Below are 18,457 nucleotides of genomic sequence, written 5' to 3'. Positions count from 1 at the left end.
TCAACAAATAAAATGAGGTCTATTGATCTAGGTACGATTAGGTGTATACCTATATACGATTGGAACATCTCGAAAGAATAATTTACCGAGAGTATATTTCAATGTCTCGATATATCTTAGATGTTTTAAGTTACAAGTATGGATCTTTAATGACGTGTACATAGAAACCGTGTTTGGTCATCGTTCGAGATTAGACATTAATTACCGGTAAACGTCGGTATTATTAAGTAGCGACCTTTGACGGTGGTATCCTTCGATACTGGTAAGCATATATGACAAAAAGAAAAGATTGTGCATCCATCTGCTTGCATCTGCTTGCATCTGCTTGCATTTAACGTCTATATATTTATATATATTTTTTTTCTTTTTTTTATTCAAATATTTACGGGAATTACCGATTGTTACGTAACCGGAATAAGTATTGTAATATAAAGATAATATTAATATAATAGTGATAAATAAAATAATATATATATAAATGTAAATAAATTAATTAATTAAAATATATAAAAAAGATACGTAATGATAAAGATAAATATTAATAAATAAATAATATTTATTTAATATATTAAAATATACAGAAAAAAAGAGAAAAGAAGAATAGAATAAATACAAATAAATATAAATAAATAGATAATATATGAATGAAGATTTAAATAAAAAAAATATACAATAAATAGTACAATAAAAACGATTAAAAAAAAACAAGAAAAACAAAAGTTATACAATTAAAGTGAGTTTAAACAAAATTTAATGTAATGTAATGTTAATAAAATACGTACGTATGTGTATATACTTTGTACATTTTTCATAATCGGTGGATGCACGTGCGTTCTTAACGTTTTACGCAATCGATTCGAAAATAAATTGTACGTGTTGAGAATTAATATTCTAGACTAGAGATTACTTAAAAAAAAAAAAAAACACATACACAATTTGTCATAAGTTTTATACGAATAGTTTCATTTTCGATAGTTCAAAATGGTTCAATATTACTTCGTTTGCAAAACAGAATCTGTTTAACCGAGCATAATCGAGTTTGGTAAAGTGAAGGGAGAGCAGTGCATGCGCATTGGTTTCACATGTAAATCAGCCAATTAACACAGACGTAAGGTAATTTAATCCTTTGGTAAATTTCTTCGAGAAAATTACTATAACTTACGGATTTTCGTAGCGGAAGCTTAAAATATCTGACGTTTCCGATTATAAAGAATAAAAATATAACTTTCTTGAATATCACACCGTAAGCAAGGACGAAAAATTTCAATCATTTACGTTGGATCTGATAGAATCGAGTCACGCGAAGAAAGTTAACAATAAAAAAGAACAAAAAATAAATTTTTTTTACGCGGAAAACATCGTTGAAAACATTCGAATGAAATTTCTATGGAATTTATTAGACACACGCAAAAAAAAAAATAGATAAAATTCTTCGATAAATTGTGCGAATCAGAAATACCATAACTCGTTCGACAATTTGAACATACTTTAAAAAGTATCATTCGTAAATATTCCTTTTACGCGAACTTGTTCGGAAGCATCGAAGTTCGATCGTTCGGCAACAATTCGAGCGTAATTAAATCCCATAAAGGAGTACAGAAATCCACCGACAACGAAACCGCCATGGGGTGGGGTGGGAGGTTAAGGAAAAAAAGACATACGTCCTCGGGGCCGTTTAGTCTATGGCGTGTAAGTAAATAATAAGCCATGGAAAATGTTTTTCATGCAATCGGTATATTCTTGCAAGGGTTCCGAAATTGGTTCCCTTTCTACGATTTATTACCTTCCGTGCTTAAAGAAAAAAAAAACCTACCTCCTGACCCCCCCTACCCCACCCTGGTATGATTTACGATCTCTAAATCTAATTGCTCACTTTTTGCGAGATAGTAATTGCATTCACGAACGGATTTGACCGAACTCGCACGAATACACCAGTCATTTCTTTTTCTCTTTCTAATTTTTAGACAAATTTCAATTTCAAGTTATCACCAAGAATGGTCATAAACGAATAATTTAGAACTTAGATTGTCGTTATTATTATTATTATTATTATTATTATTGTTCTCCTTCCTGTTATTATTTGTCATTTCAACATTAACATTTTCGCGAGATTGACTGCGTTATATTTTGTTTTTTTTTTTTTAGGTATTATTTTTTGTAGACACACGCGATTTGTATATCCTTCGTAAAGGAAACTATTTCTTTGTCAAATTGACAATGAAGTATGAGAAAGAGAGAAAGAGAGAAAGAAAATTAGACTTTGAGGATAGACAAATAGAAGGCGTGTGTATATACGGAACGCCTATAACCATTTTAAAGTGTCCGACATTATGCAAGACGTGCTCCAGTTTCAAAGGCTCGCTTCGGTATTCCAACTCACTTTCACTCATTCACTCGTCGACTCTTTTATCCTGGGTTCTCTTTCTATCTTTCATTCTCTCTCTTTTTCTCTTTCTTTCTTTTTTTCTTTCTCTCTCCTTTACCTTCATTCGCACGACTTTCACTTCTCCTGACTTCGTAGGTCCTTCGTTATCCCCTCCTCAAATTATATTCCAAGCTATATCGTAATGTATAAATTGTAACGTTGTAATATATATATGTATATGTGTATATGTATATTTGTGTGCATATGTGAGATACACTCGGTACAAATTTGATCAGTTTGAAGAGTATGAGCTGATAGAAGTCGTGAACTGGTATGATGAGTCATCGAGAAAGATGTTCATCGTTCAATCTACTCTCTGTATCATGTAAAAACACCTATAATTTGATTTTCTTTTAAGGTCACACATTCCCATTTAAGTATACAATATTCTACTTTAATTTAGAACATCGATCAGTATGTTCAGATTAGAAAAGATCGTTATCCTTATTATATTGTACACTATATATATAATATATTTTATATCATACAATTATATATATTAAATATTTATATAATTATATATATTATTTAATAATATATTTTATACATATAATAATACCGTATTATATATCAACAAAATTATATATAATTATTTAGGATTCGTGAAAAAAACTGTGCCCCGTTGAACCGACTGGAGCACCGGGATTCGAACCCGGATTTTCTACTTCCGAGTGATTCCCTTTACTCATTGAGCTATCCAGTGCTTACCTATTTTATACATATATTATATTATATTAATTTATAATATAATAATATAATGTACACTATATATATATGTATATAGTACTCCCTCTCACATTCTTGCGCTTTCAAGCGGTTTACCAGAAATTATATAATAGGATAAAAAGTTAGCGATGATGTTCTTTTAGTAGAAGACTCTCTCATGTGAAAATTATATAAATATCTCTCTCACGAAAAGGCGCCGTCAAAGTTGGTAGAAAGAAAGAGAGGAATACCACCACTACCACCAACCAGCGTATGCCGAAAACCACAATCTTCCTTGCGAAAGTCATCTCTTTTAGATACTACCAACTGGATTTTGTAATTTTTCCATTGCAAATCTCGTCCCGAGTTTTTAACGGCCACTCCTCGCTTTAGACCACCACCATGATCACCACCACCATCAACCACTATAATGGATTTTAATGAGACACGCATACCTGCGATGAAAACAAGCATTTAGGTAGATCACAAGTAATCAAACACATACACACACACGTATTATTATTATTATTACAGTGTTAGTATCTTACTTATATCGTATCAACGTAATAAAAAAAAAAAAGGAAACGTAACTCGACTCGAATGAATTTCGTGTAAATCCGACTAGGACACAAAACGTGGAATAAAATTTATGGTTGATCTCGCTAGACATTTAATTCTGAAATTACATGTGACTATACTTAGCCATCTCCCATTTTCTCAAAGCTTTTTGCGAGTAATCGTGTAACAAGTTCTTCGTTATTATCTTTTGAACAATCGTTCTTTCCCGTTGCTGCACCAAGTGCAACAAATTCAATTACACTTGCTATACGAGCTAATTATAAACGACTTATACGATCTAACTTACGAATAAACCCCACATGTATATATGTGTGTGTGTGTTATCGTTAAGACCACACAGAACTAAACAATTTCTGTCTTCCACTTTTTGAATTGTTAAATAATATCTTCGAATTAAAATATCGATTAAAGTAATGTTTATCGTAACATCGCATTCTTGTTCGATATTTCACACGTGTTTGACATTTAACTATAGTTCTAATCGAATAGTTATCGTTAAATAACTTTCAATGGTATTTCTTACGTATATATTCCTAGTGTTAGAATCATTTCTCTGCACATCTTTCTTATATTATTATTCCATTGTATGTGTGTGTGTGTGTCTGTGTTTTGTGTTAGACGATCTTATTCCGATGAAAATATTTCAAACGTAAAATGCCAAACATAAGTTACACTATGAAGAATCATATTATTATTTGTCGGCGAGGTTCAACTTAGAAACGTAATTTCAATCATTGTTGAGAATGCAATTTGTACGGATTACGTTGGCTACCGAGAAGATATTAGAAATGATTTTTGCAATAAGTCTTCCCCCCCTCTCTCCCTTCCCCCTCTATCCCTGTCTCATGTGTGTGTTGGTTAATATAGGTTACATCACTTATCCAAATAATTATCTATGTATTTCTAAAGAACAGAATTATATGAAGTATATTTTGCAAAGTTGATCAATCGCGTTTATCTCACACGGATTTAAACAAATAGAACAATATGATTGATAATTATTTAATTAGGTTTCGTTTTAACACAAAAGAAATGCCAAGTATAGAAAAAAGATAACAAAGTATATTGTTTTACATATATTTTTCTTAACCCTCAATTATTCTATGAAAAATGTTTAATGTATATATCTTAACAAATTCAAATAATATCGTTTGAAATAAAATGTAAATTGAATGTGTTTTTTTAAAAATGAGTTCTCATTATTGTATTCAACGTATACATTAAAAGAGAATACAATTTGTTCTATTTGAATAAATACAAACGTCTCGCGTCTTCCTTCTTTAAGGGGTTATACGCAGTTAGAATTTTAAAAAAATCAATTTTTTTTTTTTCATTTTCGGAATGTACATATATTTAAGTATATTCTCTGAAAATTTCAAATCGATCTGACAAATATTCTTCGCTTCATGTAAGCTGTAAACAACAATTTTTAACTATGTGTAAACGTCTCTTCGAAACTTTAAACGCGTTTTTCTCAAAACGGTATTTTCAAAGTCGGTGATCTCGATTTTTCAGAAACGGCTTAACCGATCGGTTTCGAATTTTTACACAATCTTCTTAGATATATTCCTCAGGTATTAAATAAAAGGAATAATTTTAAAAAATTTATTACTATTATTTTGTAACAATTTAGATCGAAAATTTTAGTCAAAAACACAAACTTTTGTTCAAATAGACGCCATTTTGTGAAAAATCAAAATTTTTAATATTCCTTCTGCTTAATATCTGCATTAATCTATCCTTTAAAAGAATCCACCATATTTTTTAATTTCAATAATCCAAACCGCCAAAATGGAGATCACCGCCAAACGTCTTTTTTTAGAGGACGTTCAGGAGATCATCTACAGGAGCGGTGCAGATTAATATTTTAACATAATCGACGCGCTATTGTATTCTCAAAAGTTGGCTCTATTTGAATTACCATCACTTTTGTTTGAGAAATAAAAACTGTTTCTAGAAAAAATTCATGAAAATACGTCTTTTTCGAGCCTCACAACTGCGTATAACCCCTTAAATGAAATCGCATTTAATTTCATTTGAACGAAATTAGAACGTAATGTGACAATTAAATGTGCAACCTTTTTTTATAATAACTAATTTGATCGGATCTATGTTATCTTAGAATAAAACACTAGTCGGTCTAGTGGTATTATTGCTTGTTGCATATTGAAATGCGAACAGCAAACGTGGTAACTTTCTTGCGCAAGAGAAAAGTAAGCGGATTTTTGGTCGACCTTGTGCATACGCGCTAGACACGTTATGTTTCTCTTTATACAAACTGATTACGAGTTGGTTGATTTCTGTACGTGCCATACCATCATTACAATTTGTCCATAAACATTTGGTAAATTAATATTAAAATAATAGAAAATTTGTCATTTAATTAATTTAATTCGTGTTTATTATTTAATTCATAAATCGTTAAAAATGTAATCGTCTTAGGAAAGTAATACCGATCCCGATGTGTTTATTATCTTCTTTCTATACTTGCTAAAACTTTCCAACGCAATTTTATCGTGGGATCGGCCAACTAACTCGTAACAGAAGACGAATTGATTTACTAGAAAAGCAAGAGAACTTGCGTCACACAGCATCACGGTACACACTTCTGTTACGTGAGAATATCTGCTTGAACAACAAACAAAACCCTTGTTGTCTTCTTATTATTCCATCGAAATGTTTCTTTCCCATATAAGTTATTATCTTAGCGTTGATTCGTTTAAACTAGGACGAATATTACGACGAAACTGGATTGGTTCTTATAATCGTTTTTTTTATAGTTTTATTTATATAACTATATGCATCTCTCTCTCTCTCTCTCACTCTCTCGAGATTAATGTCACTAGACAACGTTGATTCGTAACAGGATATAAATCGTTTTACAATTCCTGAGATATAAATTGAACTTATATAAATTTTTATTCTTTTTTTCATAATTAATTACTCAATACGGGGACATATAAAATTAATTATATCAAGAATATTATACTCGTATTTTATTCGACATTCAATCGATCAGATTTCACGGACTACTTTTTTTTTTTATCGATCGAATAAAAACTTTTTCTTCATTTTTTTACATCTTTTTCACCTACATATTGAAATATTTTCGCAGATAATGGGACATTAATAAACGATTAATAAAACCTGTCGGAATCTAGTTAAATGTATAATTTAATTAAATTTTAATATATCAAATCAGAATTTAACAGTAGTTCATGTCAATATAATTAAATAGTATAGTGAAAGTAAATACAAATTCCCATGAATGTTGATTATTCAAAAAAATATATTATACATAATACTAATATCGAAAGGTTTTTTAAATCTTATATAATAATTCGTGAAAGTTTAACAAAATTTCGAATTCGTTGCTGAATACTTGGAATGGAAATTTCAAGAAAAAGAATAAGAGAAACTTTTAAGAGAGAAAAAGTATAATATTCGTCAAGCATGATTGAAATAAGTGAGAGACTTATCTTACAAAGGTGTAAAAATATGCGATATACATATCCAGAACAAAATAATCGATAATAATTAAAAACTTCTCCTAAAAGAAGAAACTAAAAACTGTTAATATTAGAATTAAAATAAAAAAACAAAACACGGATAAAATAATATTCAAATAATTACTTATATATATAATTGAATATTTTCATAATTACATAAGTTTGCTTATTTATGCGAATACCAAATATAACTCGCGATCGATTAATAATCTACAATAAAAAAAAAACAGTCTCTTGAAGTGAGAAAAGAAATTACATTAATCTTATAATCAATAATTTTAATCATTATGTATACACTTGTAAAAAAAAAACATCATTGTACATTACTTATGCACACGTACATGAATACATACATAATACATGAGAGAAGCACGTGGATCCGTATAATTATTATGAATGTGTGAACGTGAAAAAAGATTAAACGAGAGAGAGAAAGAGAGATAGAAGATACGGGAATGCAGTCTTCCTGTTGACATTGAAAGTATCGGTTAACTCAAGTCCGAGGAAGGTTGTCGAGAAAAGCCAAAATAGTAAGAGACGGATATCCTTGAAAGATGTGAACTAACGATTGAAAAGAAACAAAAAAAATCATTGAAAGGGAGATCCTGGTCCCGTTCGAAGACCCGTTCGTCTGTAAGTATAACTGGAAGTGACCTCGAAATCATAGTCTTCGTACTTGTTCGCAAGGTGATCCAAAAAGACGATAGACTCGTTTTCACTGACTCGTTAAATGACTTTGAAATCCTTCGAGATTCAACAGGAATTTACAAGATGTTCTTTTTTTCTTTTTTAATTAGTTAACAGTTTAAATAATGCATTCCTTAAGGGGTTATACGCAGTTGCGAGTTTGTATTTTTGACTAAATTTTCGATCTAAATTGTTAAAAAAAAATAGTAATAAATTTTTAAAAAATTATTCCTTATACTTAATACCTGAGGAATATATCTAAGAAGATTGTGTAAAAATTCGAAACCGATCGGTTAAGCCATTTCTAAAAAATCGAGATCACCGACTTTGAAAATATCGTTTTGGGAAAAACGCGTTTAAAGTTTCGAAGAGACGTTTACACATAGTTAAAAATGTTTGTTTGCAGCTTAAATGAAGCGAAGAATATTTGTCGGATCGATTTGAAATTTTCATAGAATATACTTAAATATATGTACATTCCGAAAATGAAAAAAAAAAAAAAATTGATTTTTTTTCAATTCTAACTGCGTATAACCCCTTAAACGACCAATTGTTATCCTATAATAATTGATTTCTAAGGCGTGTACATAATTTATCTAAGAAATATTACTTCCTAAACACATAGGGAATTAATCTAATGTAGCTTTTCAGAATGGAAAGGCTGGTATTAAGTTAAGGAATATCCAAATACGGTGTATAAGTAAAAGAAGTGTGTAATAGGCGGCAGCGCGTAAAATTGAACGATCAATTCGTAACCATACGCGTCGAGAGTCCTCCTTATTAACGAGTATTGTTTTCAATGCTGCCCAATGCACACACACGTCTAATTTACTCTCCTTAAGGATATTATTTTTCCCCTAGTAATTATAGTTTACCCCGTGAAATTAATGTCCATTCCGAGTTCTTCTATCGTTACTCCAACGCAACCGAGCATACACACCGAGATCATTTTCGCGTAAAGTAATAATATAATTATTTTCTAATGTTTTTGCCTTGGGTCGTTAATTAAAGAAAAAGAAAAATTAAAAATAAAAAATACTTAACACACTCGGATAGTATTTTTCTATATAATATTTTTTTCTTTTTTACTACGGACACTTTTCTAAATAATAATAATATATCTTTAATCGTTTTGATTTTTATTTTATTTATTTAATAATATTTTATTGACCCTAGAGCCTAGGCTCCCTAAAAGCCATTAATTACAGTATAGTACAATGTAATGTATAGATAAAACAAAACAAAAATGAAAATTATGTAATTATTATTAAACTTATCATTATATTAGTTATTAAATTAAATTAAATTAAATTAATTAAATTATTAAATTAAATTAAATAAAAATTATTGCTACTTATTGTATATTTTTGTATTTAAATCTTCAGTAATTTTATAAATATATTTATCAATATTTATATTATCTTTATGTTTCAATATTTATTCTGGTTATGTAATGGGTGATAATTCCCATTAATGTTTGAATAAACAAATAAACAAATAAACAAATATAGGTATTAATGGAAATTTTGGTGTTTTTTTTTTCAGGTTGTACACGAAACACACCAAGAAGTGCGAGAGCCAGTAGAAACGATGCAGCTTTGGAATTTGAGTGTCCCGAAGAGTTTGGTTATTATCCTCATCCTCGAGATTGCACGCAATACTACGTTTGCGTTTTCGGTGGAGCTTTGCTCGAATCTTGCACTGGCGGTTTGATGTACAGGTTCGTAATAACTACTAATAGAGTATTATTAACGTGATTGATCTATCCTAAATTTGAAGAAATTTTTCAAATAAATCTACGTGTACTGAATATAAAGAATAAAAGTTATTCGTTTGGAAAGGTGTGAAGAGGTGACCGATTCGGTGAAAGGAAAACTCACTGTATCTTCGTTCTCTTTGCTGCTTGCATGTTTATAATGTCGCATACCTATTCCATAAGTATATAATCGTAGAAGGCCAACGTCCGTTTGAATCATTCCGCGATACCACCAGATGAACTTTCCTCAAAGAAACGATTATTTCTCGAGAATTCACGAACCAACGAACGAGTTAATCTACCTGGAAATTAGAGTGATACTATACGCGGATAATGAGACAGTGTTTTAACTTTGAAAACTAAATGATTCATAAAATATAATTCACGTTATTTAATAGAATATGTTTTTCAAGATAAGAGATCTGAATTTTGTTTTTTTTTTACTAATTTTCGTCATTTGATTATTTATATTTGAATTTATACAAAATTTATTTTTGAAGTATCCATTGATTAATTCGAAATAATTTTTTTAATTTAATGATTTAAGATTCGAATTGATAATCGTAATATTATAATAACTACAGTTTTCACGTGAAGTTGTATGAAGCTGTGCAATTTACAACGTGTTTCGATCTTTCTTACTCGAATTGCATATAAACTTAAGTTTATAATGAATTTCACGTGCCAACGTGTTCAGCACGTAGACCACTTTTGTCGATTGACCATTCCTGTGCATAGTAACTTGTTCTTTCGACGCTTTAGATTGGAACTTTAACGAGCTACTGCTACGATCACCGTCATGCAGTTTGCAAGGAAACCAGGAAACTAACGAGTCTTTAGATCAATGATTTGCACCTTAAATCGTTCATTTTAAGATCTACTTGTTTATCTTATTATTTCCGTGACAATTATCCTATTTTTTTTTTCTTTCTTTCTTATTTCTTTATTTTGTTAATTGTGCCGATAATTATGTAAAAGGACTAACTTTAATTTGTGCACAACAAAAAAAAATTCAATTTTAATATTAAAAAATAAATCATTTAAATAATTGATATCAGATTTTTGGTTGAACAATTCGTAATTGTAATTGTTTCGGCACAATTTTCGATGATATTTTTCTTAATACTAAAAACGATTTTACAAACAAACAAAAATATTCGAGAAAAAGAAGAAGAAGTTAAAATTTGTTTTAAACCGTTCGATTCTAAAAGAAAACTCGTTCACGTACGCGTGCACGCGGATTCGTATACAAAGTTCCAGAGAGTTGGATTGTATAGTAACGGAGAGGCGTGATTTATTTATTTTTTTTATTTTTTTATTCCTCTTAAAGATTAACAAGAAATTACAATGCCATTCTCGAGGCCTTGACATTTAAACATCCGTCTCGCAAATTTATTTCCACGTATCGAATCGATTGAAAATACTTGTTTTCTTTTTCTTTTTCTTTTTTCTTGCGTTATAACTTTAAACCTCCAACAACATTTCAATCGGACATTTTTATGTATCCCGATTGAATTCGTAATTCGATTTAAGGGATGTTCCGTTCCGTTCCGTTCCGTTTCGTTTCGTTTCGTTTTGTTTCGTTTCGCTGACATAAAATAAAAAAGAAAAATCATAAAAATAAAAAGAAAAAAAAACTGGTGTGTGTATTTATGTACTTACGTAAGAAGTTATACTTCTTTGCCGTACCAAAACGAACATAACCTCAATAACCTCAAAAATAACCTCAAAAATAACTTCAAAGAAAAATAATTATTATTATATATATAAGAAAGAATAAAAAAACTGGTGTGTGTACTTATGTACGCACGTAAGAAGTTATACTTCTTTGCCGTACCAAAACGAACATAACCTCAAAAATAACTTCAACAAAATATTGGATTGGAAGTATGAGAACATAAGCAACTAATTATTATTATTTATTTATTTAACAAAAAAAAGAAAGGAAACATATTTTCAATCGGTCTACACTAAATATAAGGGAGATATATCGAAATATTTTATGCGTCAACTGTCATGGCGCGGTTACAGCATTAGTTCCCACTTCGATCATTTAAGTAAAGCAGCGCTGAGTACAATTAGTACTTGGATGGGTGACCCGCTTGAGAAAAAAGGCGGGAAGAAGAAAAGAAGACAACTTCATGCCGTATACTTGAAATCTATACTTGAAACATCATGATGTCGTGTTTTTCCAGACGCTCGGAACAAAATCACTTCCCATTACATTTTCCCAAACGCGCCAAAAGAAGTATAAATTCAAAAATAAAGAATAGATAAAAATAGAAAGATATTGTCGAGGTTGAAAATATATTTATAAGAATTCGAATCTCGATATAAGTATATGGGCGAACGACGCACGTAAAGCCGACCCTGGAGCACTTTCAATCCAGTCGTCTGGTTTTGCTGGACGGTAAAAGGGGGTCGTACGTACGTATAAGTGTAACCCTGGAAAAAAATCGATCTGCCACACCTCGTTTGATACGGAACACGGTGCATTCGAACCGGTGTGCGGCTCCCTTCAAATGCATAAATGTGTGTGTGTGTGTGCGTGAGCAAGGTATGTCTCTCTCGCTCTCTGTATACGGATGTGTATAAGTGCAAGTATGATGCGTGGCATCATAGTATGCATTAGCGGAGAGGTTCTTAACAGTAAGGCGATATCGGATTAGGTATAAACTCGAGATTACGATGCTATTAGGTACTAGAATCGTCTAGTTTATTATTTCAAAGGAATATCGAATTTTTTTCTTTACCTTTTTTTTCATTTCGTATTATGTTCGCAGCCATGAATTGCAGACGTGCGATTGGCCACGTAACGTTGGCTGTCCAGAAGGTGGTTTGGTCAATAAGGAGATCGATGAGGATCCGCTGTTAGAAAGGTATGACCTTCGAAAGGACAATTCAATCTTTCAATTTTTAATCAAACTTACTTATAAATACATATACACATACATAACGTAACGATATTTCATTGGTAACAATCCAACAAAAATGTTCCCCAACTTTCTTTCTTTCTTTCTTTCTTCCTTCCTCTCCCATACGTTTGACTTTTTAATTATAATTGATTGCATCGAAGTTTATTAACCAAAGTAATCGTGCACGCAATAAGTAATTGAGACATCGTCTAGTGACGTCATCATTATCGTGTAGCATCATTTGTGTGATATATTCGCTTGCCTGTATATTCGAAAGCTTTCCCACACCATCGTCTTATTATTAAATCGGCCATCGGTCATGATAGAATCGCGATTTTACGCTTAATTACGAGCAGGTAATTACCGATAACGCTCCGATCACCGGATAATCGGAATAACGCGACTGCTTTTTTCCCACGGATACCACGAGCGTGGAAAAATCTTTTCTAGCGGATAATAGAAACTATTTCATCGATCTTGACTTTCTCGAACGGACGTCCGTCGATCATTCCGATCGATTTGATTTCTTTTTCACATAACATTGCGAAACGATCTTGTTCGTATTTCGTCCACGTTTAAAAATAAAACAATGAAAAAAATAAGGTATGGAACGTAGAACGAAAAAAGAAGAAGGAGGAAGAAGAAGGTGAAATAGTTCGATTAGAGAGAGATAAAGAGAGAAACAGAGAGGTGGAAATAAGATCGGGTGGGGTGGGGGGAGGGGAAAAAAAAGGAGAAGGATATTCGAAGGAAGGGAGGAAGGGAGGGAGAAATCGGAGAAAGGAAAACAACTATCGCGATAATACGATTCGTTGGCTCGATATAATTCCTGTCTGTCCTGGTCAAATATTTCCAATCTCCTCGCCTCACCTATCCTACCCTCTTATTGCCCTAACTCGCGTGCCTAAATGATTGGAACTACGATACGTGGGTCGAACAAGGCTTTCAACTTGTTTATACGCAAATATTAGATCAACCAAGGCTGCTACCCCCCCCTTCCCTCGTGCTTTTTTATTTCTTTTTTTATTAACGGACATTCCATTCGAGTTACGAATAAATGTTTAGAGTTGTTTTTTATTCTTTTTTTGATATATATTCCTGCTGCCAATCCAATACATTTTCTCTCTCTCTCTTTTTTGGAAAAAATTCGTCACGGTTAAATCGAACAATTTTCGGCACTATTCTTAAATATGAAAAACAAGATTTTTTGATAGACAAGAGAAAGAGATGGAAAGAAAGTTGATGGTCAATTTGAAATGTTGACTTAATTTCCGGTTACTTTTTCTCTCGATCATTTCTTTTACCTTGCGAACTATATTCGCTTTGCACCGTCCAACTAAGATTCGTTTTTCTTATTCTCTCTTGTAAGGCGTGCTGCCCGTAGTCGGCATAACCCAAGTGTCCCGTTGTGCAACGAGTTAAGCAACAAGAACTCGGTGGGCATTCATTAAAGTATTGTATAGGAGAGTTTAAACGTGGGGATCGATTTCTCCATTTCTAACACAACTCACCCCCTTCCTCTTTTACGTTTGACTTTATTCCGGGTGTCAAAGATACCGCGACCGTGAGAAATTCAATTAGAATTTTGTTAACGTTTCCTTTTTCAAATTATTCAACAAATTAATCGATACAGGTCTACGAAAATTGAGTCGTTGCAACAACAGCAGCAACAACAACAACAGCAGCAACAACAGCAACAACAGCAGCATCAACAACAGCATCAACCTGTGCAAAGACCGATCCAAAGGCAACCGGTTCTGATCACTTCAACAGCTTCCCCAGCACCTCAGACCACGGAACGACAATACCGTCAACGACAACAAGCTAGAAATTATCCCGAGGATGATTACGAACCAGCTAGCGAGATCGAGAGTGACAGACAGCAACGTGTCTACAGAGGACAACCTTCGACAATAGGACAAGTGCAACGTGACCGTGATGGTCTTCGTAGAAACATCATATCTGTGAGTATTAACTTTTCCGGAAATGATAAAAAAAAGAAAAGAGACAGAGAAGGAAAAGGATGAAAGAAACTAAAGGTTCGACGCAGTAATTGGTTTTTCTTTTCTTTCTTTATCGTTAATCGCAGGAAAGAGAAAAGGATAGTCTGGTGAACGCACGCGTTCAAGCGGAATCTCATTACAGGTATCGTAAAAGTGTTCATTTTATTAATCGATCTATGTATGACCGTGATTTATTTCTCTCCGACATATTTCCTATAAATGATTAATGACAAATTCCAAGATTATCTTGAAGTACCTTTATCACGATTCTCGTGTTTGTAGAACACAAGTACCTTCAACGGAGTCTTCTAGAATCGCTAAAACTTTGGCATCTACGGCAGCACCGATCATATCGAAATCATATTACAATGATCCCGATCAAAGTTATCCTTATTACACGATTTATGAAGATGACGTTTCGATGTATAAAGATGATGGTAATTATTTCTTTCGATTTTGATTATTTTTTCTACGGGTTTTAGGGCTTCTGTAAAATTGTTTCTTTTTTTTTAATAAAAGTGTTCGATGATTCAATGATTATTCGAATAAACGATAAAAAAAAATCTGATCACGTCTCGTCGTTAATGTTCTCAAGGAGACCCTTCCTTGACATTATCAAGCTAAGGAATTTCTTTTCGCAATGACCATGACTTTTCTCATTTAGATTACAATCAATACACGGTGAACCAAACGGTACCTCTGCAACAACCGAATGTGAAAATTAGCGAAGTTAGCACGAAACAATATCCACAAAAATCGAAAAAAGTTAGTGTCAATGACGCGGATAGATATAATTTGAATCACGATGTTACCGCACAAGATTATGATATTTATGAGAATCAGGTAAGAAGAGAAATATCGGACGATATTTTGTTCCCCAAACCTTTTTTCGTATTTTTTTCATTATTCATTTATTATCTCCTTTATTTTTAGGCTCAATTAAACAAAAATAGATTCAGAATATCCGAAGGACAACCACCTTTGAGGTAAAATATTACTAATTAATTGTCATTGTTTGTGATACGTTTATTAAATATATCAGACACGTATATTCGTATCAACGTTAAAATGAACCTAGTTGTTTTACACGTTTAATTACCCATTAAATTATTTCTCACACCTGACTATTATACAGGACGAACGTTGTAAGCCATCCTGTGGTCCACGTAACAACTCCCAATGCCATCGTTGACACCTTTGTTCCATTGACGACTACCACTCAAACACCTACGACAAGTGCTAGGCCTTATACCGTTAGTGTTTCAAGGTATGTATTACAACGTAAATATATATGTAAATATATTGTTTGAATTTTCAATTTCAACTTTCGAAATATGATCTACATGTAGAGACAAATTATTAATATTTATACGAGTTTGGATATAATATTCATAAATTACGATAAAAATTATAATGAATTATTTGTCTTGGAATCTATTTTCGTTTAACCTATTTTCGTTGCAATATTGATGATATATAATAACACGATCAGAGAGTCACGTGATAAATGGAGAGTTAAATAGAAACAGTTTCTGTTTCTCTATGATATCAATCGGATCCATGTGATCTGTGTAATCTAGATCGACGAAAATGAATGGTTTAGTGTGTTTTAAAGGGCCCCCGTTGTTGACTGACTGAGACCCGATTTCGCTTATACGCATAATGGCCTCCGCAAAAATGATTCCTCGCTTTTACTCACTTTCTCCAACGGGCAACAACGAACATACCATACGTCTGACGTATTTGATATTAACTATTTAAATCTTGTTTTTTTGTTCTTTTAATTATATTTCAGCCGAGGTCGTCCCCAACAAATCAACCGAGGCACCGCGCCACCGTAAGTCAATCTACCGTGTTTCTTATTAATTATTCTATCGATCGTTACACTCCCATCGTAATATTAATTATTTCGAAATAGTGAAGTCGTCGAATGATTGCATTGAAAGGATAAAAAGAGAGAAAGAAAAAAAGAAAAAAAAATAAAAGAAATAATTATTCTTCATACGAGCAGTGAAATTCAATTACGAAAGAACTCGTTAGCAACGAGTACTTCAATCCTCCTTCTCGTCGATAATGAAAGTAACGTCGCGAGATCCTTCCTTCGGGTATCAACGGAAATGCATACCGTGAAAATAACGATGTAGAAACTATGAAAAAAGATAAGAAGTTTTTCCAAGTGAAAACAATTGCTCGAATATATCATAAGATATCATCGTATATTTCGAGTATTTAACCCTTAAATCTATTATCATTAGTGGGAATGACTATCTTTAATCTATCATTAGTGAAAATTACATTTAAAAAAAAAAGGTTAATGAGAAATTTGGAGTTAAAAACAACCAAAGTGTTAATTAATTTATTTGCCTAACTAACTATCGCACTATATAATTTTTATTTGATGACAGATAGTAATACGAAAACTTTTAATTGCATTTCTTTTTTCTTATCGTTTCGTTTGTCTTTTTTTTTGTTTTTTTGTTAAAATAATTAAATAATATATAATTACAACGATCAAATTTTATACGTACGTTTTAAAAACTTTAATTATAATAATTATAGGAAAAAAAAAAAAAAAGAATTAACAATAGTAAAAATTCTATTTTAGTCGTTCACGACCCACGTTGAAACCATCGACGGAGATAGTTTCGAAGGCGCAGGAATTCGTCGATATCTACAGATTCCCACCGGTTAGACCAGCTCCGATTTATCCGACACCTCAGGTCGACAAGCCGGCTGCAAAATGCCGAAGGGACGTTTGTCTACTTCCGGATTGCAGCTGCGGAGGCGCTGACATTCCAGGTATGCGCCCACTTTCGTCCTTACCTTTGATGATTCTATAAATATTATGTAGAATAGCAATACTAGTATCTTCGAATGAAATTTTCTTTATTCTTCTAATCAAGGTTTTGCATTTAGGTAATTTTTTAATCCTTTGTCATACAAACAAACAAAAACAATTCGATATATCTCAAAAATATCATTTAATTTGACTGAATTAAAGTTATACACAATGAAGTAAATATTCTTTCACGAAATTTATATAGAAGAACATTAACGATGAATAATTTGTTTAAATAATAAACTAACAGTTCTGTGTATACAGTATGAGAAAAAATGGTGCGTGTTTCCCAGATATCATTGTATGCCAAAGGGATTAAAAAATAGATGCAATGCTAAAGCTGGAATTTATGCAGAATATAATAGATCACGAGAATACATTTTCGAGGGCTTGATCGTGTTTAGCTTTCTGAAACATCGACCGGCAGTGACGTAAGTCGTCGCGCTACGAATGTTAAGTTTGACGATCGGTTTAGCGGTCGCCATGACTTTCTCCGATTCTAACGTTACATATACACGTTATATAGTGCGTTCGAAAGTGAAACAGATCCGCGTCGTACGAGTAGATATATAAACATATACATATATATATATATATACGTATATGCACCGGCCGATGTATCTCACACACGAGCGATGCCCTTCGAAATCGAAAGCTTTCCGCGAGAGTGAGTGATATATTATTTTTTTATTTCACTTTTAACTAAGCTGAAAGCGAAGTGGTAACGATCTCTAATGATCTCTTAGCTCGAATGACTTGTATATGCGCGCCTATAAATTCGATATGCATACATACATATATTATTTCCTATTTTCATTTTCTATTTTATTAATTCGTAAATACCGACAAACTTCATGGTGTCGTTTTTCCAGACCACGGAGCTTAGATAGAAGGAGCACGCACGGCATAAAGGGCATTTGGTATAAAATGTGTCCCCAAAAACATAGCATCAAATAACATGTACATATTTTCACCACCAGAGTAGCGCAACGGGCAAGTAAATCTCTGTGACGTCACACAAATTGAAATTAAAAAATTA

General features: G+C 32.2%; 1 protein-coding gene across 2 annotated transcripts in view; it reads left to right on the top strand.

The window, feature by feature from the left end:
- Positions 1 to 18,457, top strand: part of LOC122518558 — a 50,163-nt gene that overhangs the window by 27,336 nt on the left and 4,370 nt on the right. For both annotated transcript variants that reach the window (XM_043637555.1, XM_043637556.1), the window contains exons 2-11: positions 9,451 to 9,625; positions 12,445 to 12,540; positions 14,210 to 14,540; positions 14,666 to 14,721; positions 14,862 to 15,016; positions 15,244 to 15,422; positions 15,513 to 15,565; positions 15,715 to 15,846; positions 16,375 to 16,416; positions 17,185 to 17,378. In XM_043637555.1, the coding sequence (XP_043493490.1) occupies positions 9,451 to 9,625; positions 12,445 to 12,540; positions 14,210 to 14,540; positions 14,666 to 14,721; positions 14,862 to 15,016; positions 15,244 to 15,422; positions 15,513 to 15,565; positions 15,715 to 15,846; positions 16,375 to 16,416; positions 17,185 to 17,378 (1,413 nt within the window). The remainder of the gene's footprint in view (positions 1 to 9,450; positions 9,626 to 12,444; positions 12,541 to 14,209; positions 14,541 to 14,665; positions 14,722 to 14,861; positions 15,017 to 15,243; positions 15,423 to 15,512; positions 15,566 to 15,714; positions 15,847 to 16,374; positions 16,417 to 17,184; positions 17,379 to 18,457) is intronic.

Source organism: Polistes fuscatus, unplaced genomic scaffold (genome assembly GCF_010416935.1).
Source record: "Polistes fuscatus isolate 324 unplaced genomic scaffold, CU_Pfus_HIC Scaffold25, whole genome shotgun sequence".
NCBI lineage: Eukaryota > Metazoa > Arthropoda > Insecta > Hymenoptera > Vespidae > Polistes > Polistes fuscatus.
The sequence above is the reverse complement of the archived record's forward strand: the minus strand, read 5'-3'. Positions and strand labels throughout refer to the sequence as shown.